Source organism: Mesoplodon densirostris, chromosome 2 (assembly GCF_025265405.1).
Source record: "Mesoplodon densirostris isolate mMesDen1 chromosome 2, mMesDen1 primary haplotype, whole genome shotgun sequence".
NCBI classification, from domain to species: domain Eukaryota; kingdom Metazoa; phylum Chordata; class Mammalia; order Artiodactyla; family Ziphiidae; genus Mesoplodon; species Mesoplodon densirostris.
The window spans coordinates 12,418,688-12,429,428 of NC_082662.1; the positions used below are offsets into that span (position 1 = coordinate 12,418,688).

At 48.8% G+C, this 10,741-nt stretch overlaps 1 protein-coding gene across 1 annotated transcript in view; it reads left to right on the forward strand.

The window, feature by feature from the left end:
• Positions 1 to 3,424, forward strand: part of LOC132502448 (forkhead-associated domain-containing protein 1-like) — a 96,255-nt gene extending 92,831 nt beyond the window's left edge. The window contains exon 10 of the mRNA XM_060118342.1: positions 3,375 to 3,424. Coding sequence (XP_059974325.1) covers positions 3,375 to 3,424 — 50 coding nt within the window. The remainder of the gene's footprint in view (positions 1 to 3,374) is intronic.
• The last annotated feature ends 7,317 nt before the right edge of the window (positions 3,425 to 10,741 follow it).

Sequence of the window (10,741 nt, forward strand, 5' to 3'; positions counted from 1 at the left end):
CATGTGATAAAATACCTAAGCCGGACAGTATCCAATCCCAGCAGCCTTTAACCTTTGTTGGGGACATACCTGGTTGAGGCTCTGAGCCCTCTTCCCAGAAAAATGCACACAGCCTCACACACAACAAAGTTTCCTTCCCATTTAAGCAGCTTATACCCGCCCTGGGGCCCATCTCTTGAACAATATTTCCTAAACTCATTCACTTAATCAAAAAAACATTTATTGAGTGCCAGCTACCTGGTACCTGCCAGGTACTGCTGCCGGGTACTGCTCCGGACACCAAGGATACAGGGATCCTCGCCTCATGGAGTGGACCTTCCAGTTTGTATCTGAGCCCTCAAATGATCAGAATGTCTGGCGAAGCGGCCCGGGAATTCAGTGATTCTGACATGGGGCCAGAATTAGGACCTGTCGTCCCAAAGAGCCCCAGCTCAAACACCCCTTCTGTAAGGAGAGAGGGGAGGAGTGTATTGAAAGCATGTGCTCTAACTGGGAAGCTCATAGCCTGCTGAGGGAGTGTAGAGGGTACCTGCACTTTGGAAAAATGTGTGGCAGAATCTCATAAAGCCGGACGTATGTGGGACCCAGAAATTCTACTCCTAGATGTATAACCAAGAGATATGTGCACATGTTCATACCAAAAGGCATACACAACGGCCCCCAATTATCCCTGGTGTTCACACCTCTGTGTCCCCTCCCCTTGAGAGTAGGCAGGACTGTACCTTATTTCTAATCAGTAGATGCTGCAAAGGTGATGGGCATGTCATTTCTGTGATTATGTTACAGAAGACTGTAACTTCCATCTTGCCTGGAGACTCTCTCTATGGATTCTCACTGGCTTTGATGAAGCAAGGCACCTTATGGAGAGGCCCACATGGCAAGAAACAGTGCAGGATCTCTGGCTAACAGCCAGCAAGGAGGTGAGGCCCTCAGACTAACTAACAACCCTCAGGAAACTGTATCCTGCCAACCACCACATGAACTGGAAAGAGGATCCTTCCCCAGCTGAGCCTCAGATGAGACCCCAGCCCTGGCCACCTCCCTCATTGCGGCCTGGGAGAGACCCTGAGCAGAGAACCCAGCTAAGCAGTGCCCGGATTCCTGACCCACACAAACTGGGACATAAGTGTGTGTTTTTTGGATCCGTTAAGTTTGCCATAATTTGTTCTGCAGGAATAGATAACAGAGTGTAAAGCAATGCAGCAGTGAGAATGAATGAACCACAGCTACATCAGACAATGTGGTCGAACCTCACATAGTTGAGTGAAAGAAACCAGGCAGCAAATGGAATCTGTAAGATTCCATTTCCATGAAGTTCAAAACCAAGCAGAACTAATCTCTGATTGGAAGTCAGACAAGCGGGAGGGGCTAACCAGAAGTGAGCACAGGGAGTCTTCTTGGAGGGGCTGGGGTGGGTGGTGATGTTCTGCTTCTTGTTCTGGGTTCTGGTTAGGGTGGGTGCATACACTTTGTGAAAATTCTTCAAGCGTACACTTATCAGTTGTGCTCTTTTCGAGATGTAGATTATGTTTTGAAAACAAAACTTTACAAAAAAGAAAATATGCTGGAGTCCAACAGCTAGGGTTCGAATCTTGGACCTATCACTTACAAGATTTGTAACTGGGCAAGTTACTTGACTTTTCTGAGCCCGCCTCTGTGAAATGGGTTGGGCCAAGAATTAAATAAAACAGTGCATGGCATAGCGGCTGGTACCTAACAAGCCTCCGTAAATATTAGCTAGTTTGGTTCACCTCATTCATAGTGGTTCATTGTTAATCCCCCCAAAAAAAGTAGTGGAGGTTGATTTGCATGGATGCCTGCAAGTCGAATTTATGGAGTTGTCCTGCAGGTGCCACCCCACAGAGACCAGCTGGATTCTCAGAATCCCTCTAGCAGCGATCAGGGGAGCTCAGCCTGCCTCTGACACCCACACCCAGAAAGGTCCCTGGGCAACAAGCAAGATGATATGCGAGTGTTCTGAGGTCAAGTTTGCTCTGGGTTGGGACTGAGACGATGCAAATCAAAGCTCTCCCCAGGATGGCTGTGATCGGGTTGAGATGGTGCTGTCCTCCCACATCATCAAGAAAGCAACAAAAACAAGCAAACAGACAGACAGCAACGCGGACATTCACAGAAGGAGTCTGTGGTATCGGGCACAGTTTACTACTTCACACATATTAACCCATTTGGTCTTTACAGTCAATGCTGTTATTACCTCCATTTTACAGGTGAGAGAAGTGAGGTACAGACAGAATAAAACAAACAAACTAGCGAAACCAGGCCGATCAGAGGTGGGATCAGCACCCTTCATCTGCAGTTTTCAAACAGAACATACAGACTGACCTCACTGGCAAAGCTTTTTTCCTGTTTTTTTGTTTGTTTGTTTTTAGAGAGAGTGTTTTTTTGTTTTTGTTTTAATTATTTAAATTAAATAATTAATTTATTTTTGGCTTTGTTGGGTCTTCGTTTCTGTGCGAGGGCTTTCTCCAGGTGTGGCAAGCGGGGGTCACTCTTCATCGCGGTGCACAGGCCTCTCACTATCGCCGCCTCTCTTGTTGCAGAGCACAAGTTCCAGACGCGCAGGCTCAGTAGTTGTGGCTCACGGGCCTAGTTGCTCCGCGGCATGTGGGATCCTCCAAGAAAAGGGCTCGAACCCACGTCCCCTGCATTGGCAGGCAAATTCTTAACCACTGCGCCACCAGGGAAGCCCCCTGGCAAAGCTCTGATTTGCAAGAGATGAATGTCCCAACCAGCCTTGTCTCTATCTGAGAAAACACCTGGGTGACTTCTCATGTTCTGACAGGGGAAGGGGGTGAGCACGGCTGCAGAAGGCCTCAGTGACCAGCTGTGATTTTGTGGTTTGAATTTATTTTTGTGAACCTGTGTGTGTGTGTGTGTGTGTGTGTGTGTGTGTATAAAAACCTGCATTTCCTTAGCCCATAGCGTCAGGTTATGAATGGACTGTGGAGCCTCCAGTGGCCCTTTGCTCTCCCATCTGTCACCTACTCAACAGCTTAGCTACTTCCTGATCTTCGAGCGCTCTCTCTCTCTTTTACACTCCCTTTCTCCTGTTCCAGCTCTTTCCCTGGCTCTCTCTTACCCCTTAAAGGCTGGGCAAGCTCCCTACCTCTTCCAGGCAGGAGGCCAGCATTCATTTCTTGTTGGAATGCAGGGGACAACAAGCAGATCTGGGGAGGGGGCACAGTGGATGGGCTCTCCCAGTCAAGGACAGCCCAGGGAAGGTAACTCTGGCCCAATGAGATTTTATGGGGCAGAGGTCCTGCAGGAAAGAAGCCCAGTGGGTGGCAGGAGAGGTCCCTGGCAAGCCCCACCTACCCCCTCCTGGCCTCAGCTCCCTCCCCCTCTTGCTGCAGGCACTGCCCACACTTCAGGACAGCCAGAAGCCCAGATTGTTCAGGGCTGAGGGAAAGCAGGTGGTGAGCATGGGTGTCTCGTGGCTGTGACACCTGTCACCTGTGGTCCCCGGGGAACATACCGTCCCATCACCGTCATCTAGATTCAAATCCTTCTCTGGCTGTGTCACCTTGGGCACATACCTCCATGTCTCTTGAGCCTTATTTTCCTGTTCAAGTGGGAGTGATGTGATAGAAATACTACCCATCACGACGTTTTTGAGCGCTTCTCTGCAGAGCTCCCTGTTCCAGGTGTTTCACACACACCTACTGCCCCAGGTTATGGTGAGGTTTAAATGAGATGATCCACAGGAAGGACTGGGACAGTGCCCTGCGGGTGGAAAGCCCGGAGTTAACATCACTCGCTCCAGTATTAGGAGGACAGCTGGGAATGACAAAGCTGGGACCTGGACCCAGGCCTTTCAGACACCAGCATCCTGATGTTGATGGAGATAGAGTACAGCCTTGGTAGCCACCCAGATCTCAATAAGATTGATTGATTACAGGCATCACCAAGGAGCCCATATAAGCTAGAAACCTCTTTTTTTGGCCATGCCGTGTGGCTTGCGGGACCTTAATTTCCCCACCAGGGATTGAACCAGGGCCATGGCAGTGAAAGCACCAAGTCCTAACCAGTGGACCACCAGGGAATTCCCCAGGTGCAGTATTTTGAACACCCTATCATTGCAAAGTACAACTCTCACTCAGCCCAGGACATGCTATGATAAAGCCATGAGTTATTGGGGTATTTTAGTTTCTGTTTTTGAAATTTAAGTGGATGACATGGAACTGGGTTTTTAGACTTTCACACACCCTTTGAGATGACTGTGGCATCCTGTGGGGAGCGGCAGGATCCAATCAAGATTTGGCAATTTCTGCTCCAGTGAGCCTGAATGTCAGCTTTGTTCTCCGTTTAGTATTTCCTCATCGAGAGATGGATTAATGGCAACATATGCTCTCCCAAGCCTATCAGGGGGCCAAGGGCAGCTCCGGCTCCAGGCTGGCCTGGATGGGCTCCGTAGGGTCTGGCTGGCAGTGCGCAGGGTTGCGTTCTGTGCTCATGTTGATGACACTGAAGACAAGCATGGAGATGGGGGTGGGGCTGGGGAGGGCCAAGGCTACAGAAGCCTAGGTCCTGGGGTAAGGACAGTTCAGCTCAGCAGCTCAAGAGTAGGAGGCAAGGCTGTGGGCGGGTGGCAAGGGCTGCCCCTGTTCATTCACTCATTCGTTCATTCAGGCACTGTTCTAGGTACTGGTCATACAGCAGTGAACAAAAGAGAAAAAAAATCCCTGCCCTCATGGAGCTTAAGTTGGGGGGCAGGGGGGAGTTGGGAGTGGGGAGACGGACAACAAATAAGAGAAGGAAACTAAATAAATAGCATGTTAGAGGAGTGGTAAGATGAAGGGAAGAGCAATAGAGTGAGGTGTTTGTTTTGTTATTCATGTTTTTAGGGGGGTGTTTTTTGTTTTGTTTTGTTTTTTTGGGTGGCATCATGGGGCTTGCAGGATCGACCACGGATCGAACCGGGCAGTGAAAGCACTGAGTCCTAAACACTGGACGGCCAGGGAATTCCAAGACCCTTTTAAATAGGGGGATATTTGAATAAAAATCTAAAGGAGCTGAAGGAGATCCCTGGGGGAAGTGCCTGGTAGGGAGAAGAAACAGAAACTTCAAAGGCCCTGAGGCAGAAATGTGCCTGGAGAGTTGAGCCTGACCCTCTCTGTTCCTCTGAAGTTACCACTCAGGGCCCCGGCCTCTGTGGTCACTCCTCATACATTCCTAAGGTCTTTCTGGTCAAAGGGAACTAACTCAGGCAGAACCTTCCAGGCTGACTGAGGGCCTGGAAGAGATTTTTAGGCACAAGTTCTGGGAGGGCTCTGTGATTCAAATGCAGGGTTGAATAAGTCCTGAGGTTTTGCCAAGCTTTTAACAAATGCACAAGGAATTTGCAAGAATGCAACAAATTCATTCCTGGACCATGCTCCAGAGCTGCTTAATCAGAATCTCTGAGGTCTGTGACAGGGAATGTGCATTTCTAAGAGCCTCTAGGCATGTGGGAGCATCTTTACCATATATTCCATCCCATATCGATTTCCATGATTTTTCTCTCTTATCTCTTCTTCTAATTGACTAGAGTGGAGTCTGCCATCTTTCATCTTTCTCAGATGAATATTTTGAGTTTGTCTTGGGGCACCTTGTCCGGCATTTCCTGCCAGGGAAATGAGGCATTCTGTAGGTAGTCAGAGGAGCTGTTCTGCTCCCAGACAGAAGGGGCTGATCTGAAAAAGGTGACATGGGGTGAGGGGAGATAGTTGGCATTTGCATGTCTTCTCCACATGCTCCATCCCCCCAGCCCCGTGCCCATGGGGAGTGCGGGGGGTTTCTTAAGGATCTGATCCAGGTCAACACTGGGTCCACCGTCTGACCTTGTAGGGACTCAGGTGATGTTTGTAGAAGTAAAGAACACATGAATGAATAAACGCGAGTTTTGACAGGGATGGACAGGAACAGTAAGGTTGGGGGCTTGTAAATACCCCTTCCCTAGCACGTGGGAGAATCTTCCATTCTTTCAGAAGTGTTCCTTCCACCGCACCCATCTCCCATCTCCAACCCCACCCCCAGAAGTGATGGTCCCCCCAGCTTACTCTGTTTTCTCCTCCACAACAGAGAGAACTAGAGATTCGGGTGGGACGGGGTGTACTAACCTCCAAGCTTCTCGTGGTTCAGCTCCATTACCCGCCCACGCCTGACCACCCCTCCTCAACGCACCAAGCCTGGAGCTAAGGTCACTAGGAAGGATTCTTGAGGCTGCTCCTTCCCCGCTGTAAGACTTTGAGCTACTTCTGTGAACACTGAGCCTGTTTCTCCATCCTTGAAACGGGGCTGGGGACCTCTAGCGGGCAGGTCGGGTAGGGCTCGCAGCGCTGCAGCGGGCTGTAATTGGCCGGGTGCTCCCAGCGCACCTCCCCCTCATCCTCGGGCGCCGCGCACGCACGCCCCTCCCCAGCTTGGCCGTCAGAATGGCGTTGCCGTGGCGACGTTTGTACAAAGGCCGGGCGGGCGCGCGTGCTGCGGGCCATAGCCTGGAGACTCCGCGGGAGGGCGGCAGAGCGGAGGTCAGGGCTCTTGGCGGAGGACGAGGCGTGGGCTTCTTCCTCTGGCCAGGTGAGAGCGGCACGCGAGGAGGCGGCGGGCGGAAACCTGGGCCGGAGGAGGCCAGCCCTGCGAGGTCAAGGGCGTTGGGGTAGGCAGGGGACCCGGCCCCACCCGAGTCCGAACTCTCTGATCCAGGCTCGGGTTGCCAAGAGCACCCCAGAAAAGATGCCCCAACACCAGCCGTTCCTTCCTAATTGCAGCCCCTACCTCGCCCCCCAAGGGAGGCGGCACGGGAGCTTTAAGCCTCTCCTGGGCACCAGCTCTTGGATGTCCTGTGGGTATAGCTGGGATTAAGAGAGGAACCCCTGTTTCCCCTGATTTATGGACAACACCCACCCAATGGTCAGAGACACACACACACACACACACCCGCCCCTTACCTGAACTCCCCTTCTTTAAGGAACTTTGAGGCCACTGTAAACCTCAAAAGAAAGTTTGCTCCTATAGCCCAATTCTGAGCCATCCAAAGTGGTCGGGGGAACGCAGATGACTGAAGCCCTTTTGCTCTTTCCTGTGGCTGGTGCTCCATGGCACTGAGTAAGAAGGAATTCACAGAGCTCCACACATTCAAATTACTTTGACAGTGTTTTCACGCAAGGAAGTGATGCACAGGGCAAAATGAAGGTGGAGAAATATTGTCCAATCCAAAAGCTAAAGAGATAGAATTTAGGTTTTCCAAGGAGTCATCTAAGCTAGATACTGACAGGAAAAATGAAAGGTAGTTACTATCAAAGCTTCCTAGCCAGCTGGCTGTACTGACTTGCTTTGAGGTGTCCTTTGTATTTTCATTCACTCAGCAAGTGTTTCCCAAGCACCTACTATGTGTCAGGTTCTGCCCCCCCACCGCCCCCTACCCTGGAGAAGGGGTAATGCACAGAACTGGCAGGAACTGCAAAGGGTCTGACATTTGACCCTGTTTGAAAGTTAGTAAGTTAGCCTGCCCAGCTTATAGTTCCTGGCAGAAGACAAGAGACTCCTGGGCCAGAAACAAAGAACTTGATTACTCACAGCACAGCCGATGACATAACAGGCAGCCAGAGCTGCATATGCACATTGGTTCCTGTTGCCCTGAAAGTCCCTCGGGCTGGTGCAGAGCAGCCAGTGTGGATGCTGTGCGCACAGTGGGTCTGTGTCCCAGGTAAGGAACTCCAAACTCAGGAAACTGCAATCTTTGAAAGGGGCTGCTAGCAAACCTGCCCAACTTTTGCCCCAGAAGGAGCCGTTCTCTTTATTAGGAACATTACCTCTATCCTCCCAGGCTGTTTGCCATACAAGCATCCTCGGAAAGTGAGTGCAGGACAAAATCTTTCAATGCCTTTGCTCTGAAGATGGGTACAAACACAAAATACCCATGAAGAATCGCTTCTGAACAAAATGAACACAGTCCTGGTTTTCTAGGAACATATATCTTAGTGAAAGAGAAACCAACAGCAAGCACAACTAAAGAAAGGAACAAGAACATGTCAGAGAATGATAAGTACAAGGAAGGAAACACAGCAGGGGAAAACTAGTAGGGGAATAACATGACTGAGGGTGCCTTTAGCCAGAGTGGTCAGGTGGTTGCCCCGAGGGGGGACGTCTGAGCAGAGAGAAGACCCCAGCCTTGGGGACGTCTGGGGTGAGAGCTAAAAAACAAATATGCGCATGATCCAAGTTTAAGTTTTCGATTAGTGGCGTTTCCTATGGTTTTCCTGCAGAAGAGACATTTCTTGGAAGTTTACATTTTAGCTTAATTAGACTTGAATGTGCTGCGTGCTAACATGGTCCTCTGCAATTGAAGATTAATAACTGAAGGCATCAGAGCATGGTTCTTTGGGAAGAGGAAATGTCTTTTCCCCTGTACACATGACAGCGAACTTAATCAAATGTATTTCTCATTATCTGAAAGCATCAATATTTGTGGGACATCCACAGGCCTCAAAGTTTACAAATATAAACTATCCTGCTTATTTTTATTTCTCTTACCCCCAGGTAGGGTCTCGTCTTCCTTTCAGAGGATAGAATGCTGGTTTCAAGGACTTTCTTTTATTACATGTCCCAAGTGTCAGCAGACAATGCAATTCCCCCACCCCTACTCTGCCCCACCAGCAGCAATGGAGGTTTGTACACTGGTTACAGGCAAAGGCCCAGAGTTGTCACACACTTACTATTGTGTGACCTTAACTTCTCTGAGTCTCAGTTTCCTCATTTGTAAAGCGGGAAAATACTGACACCTGCCTCGCAGGGTGGTTCTGAGGATGAAAAGAGGCCATGTGTTTAAAAGGACAGCCCAGTGCCTGGCACTTAGTAGGGATTCAGTGATGGAATGATGATGGAGATGTTGATGGAAAGCAGAGCCAGACCGGAGACCCTCTACGGTCAGACCTAGATGATTTTTGTTTTTATCCACAGTCTAACAACTTCACACATCAGTGACCTTTCAGTTGAAAAGAGACTTTGGGGACTTTCCTGGTGGCTCAGCGGTTAAGAATCCGCCTGACAATGCAGGGTACACAGGTTCGAGCCCTGGTCCAAGAAGATTCCACATGCCTCCGAGCAACTAAGCCAGTGCACCACAACTACTGAGCCTGCACTCTAGAGCCCGCGAGCCACAACTAGGGCCCGCGTGCCACAACTACTGACCCAAGTGCTGCAACTACTGAAGCCTGCACACCTAGAGCCCGTGCTCCACAACAGGAGAAGCCACCGCAATGAGAAGCCTTCACACTGTGAGGAAGAGTAGCCTCCACTCGCCGCAACTAGAGAAAGCCCGCATGCAACAACGAAGACCCAACACAGCCGAAAAAAAAAAAAAAGGAGAAAAGAGAGTTTCTTTGACATGGCACTGAGATGGATCAGAACTTAAATATCATGTGAATTATCATCAACATCTTGGAACCAGCTGAAGTCACTGACGATTTTATGTTTTAAAAAACATGTATAGGGCTTCCCTGGTGGCGCAGTGGTTGAGAATCTACCTGCTAATACAGGGCACAGGGGTTCGAGCCCTGGTCTGGGAAGATCCCACATTCCGCGGAGCAACTAGGCCCGCGAGCCACAACTACCAAGCCTGTGCATCTGGAGCCTGTGCTCCGCAACGAGAGGCCGCGATAGTGAGAGGCCCGCGCACCGCGTTGAAGAGTGGCCCCCGCTTGCCACAACTGGAGAAAGCCCTCGCACAGAAACGAAGACCCAACACAGCCAAAAATAAATAAATAAATTTTAAAACCATGTATAGGATTTACTTTGAAATGCATTAAAATATAAAATGTATAGATGGGTAGATACATGATAAAGCAAATATAGCAAAATGTTGATTGTAGAATCTGGGTGGTGGTTCTATAGAAGTTCACCATCCACTTCTTTCAACTTTTCTGTGTGTTTGACATTTTCCTAATAATATGCCAGGAAAAGATACGTACAGAGTCTTGACCGTACAGCCCAGCTATAATGTTGATATTTTGTCTTTGGAAATCATTTTTTTTTCAACCTAAATATATGATGGAATGCAGTGAACTAAAAAGAAAGTATCTTCTAATGCCCATTTCCTTGGTGACTGACTCTTCCACACTTTAAGAAGCTCTGTAGAAGTTGGGGTTTCTTGAGTCAAAGTTCAGAAGCCCTAGATTAATAACAGTCACAATCACAGTAGGACAAATGGGTGTTTAGTGTAGCAATCACCATTCTAGATGCTTCACATTTAATCCTCACAAAACTCTTTGGGATACAGAGTATTATTAGCCCCATTTTACAGATGAGGAAACAGAGGCATAGAGAGAGAATAAGTAACTCACCCAGAGTCACAGAGCTAGTAAGTGGTGGGTTAGTAACACTGAGTACTTGATTCTGTCAGATAACTAACCCCAAACTAAGCTTAATGGGAGGTGGAGAGCGGTGATCAGTGGAATTCAGATTTGTTTGGTTTTTTTTTTTTTGCTATTGCTTGTTTGTGCTCTGAATTACATAAAGGATGTCCTCTTGTGATCAGAAGCAAGCTCATCTATGCCGGATATCACTGTTAAGAGGACAGTCTTAAAAATGTGCGGAATTATCATTGTGATCATTGTTAAATCCAGCTATCCACTCCTACCTCTGCTGACTTCTCCTGTGGACATTATGGTGTATTCCATTCATTCTAAATATGACATTGAATAATTAGAGGACTGTACTTTTCTAACAAAATTGTTTTCTG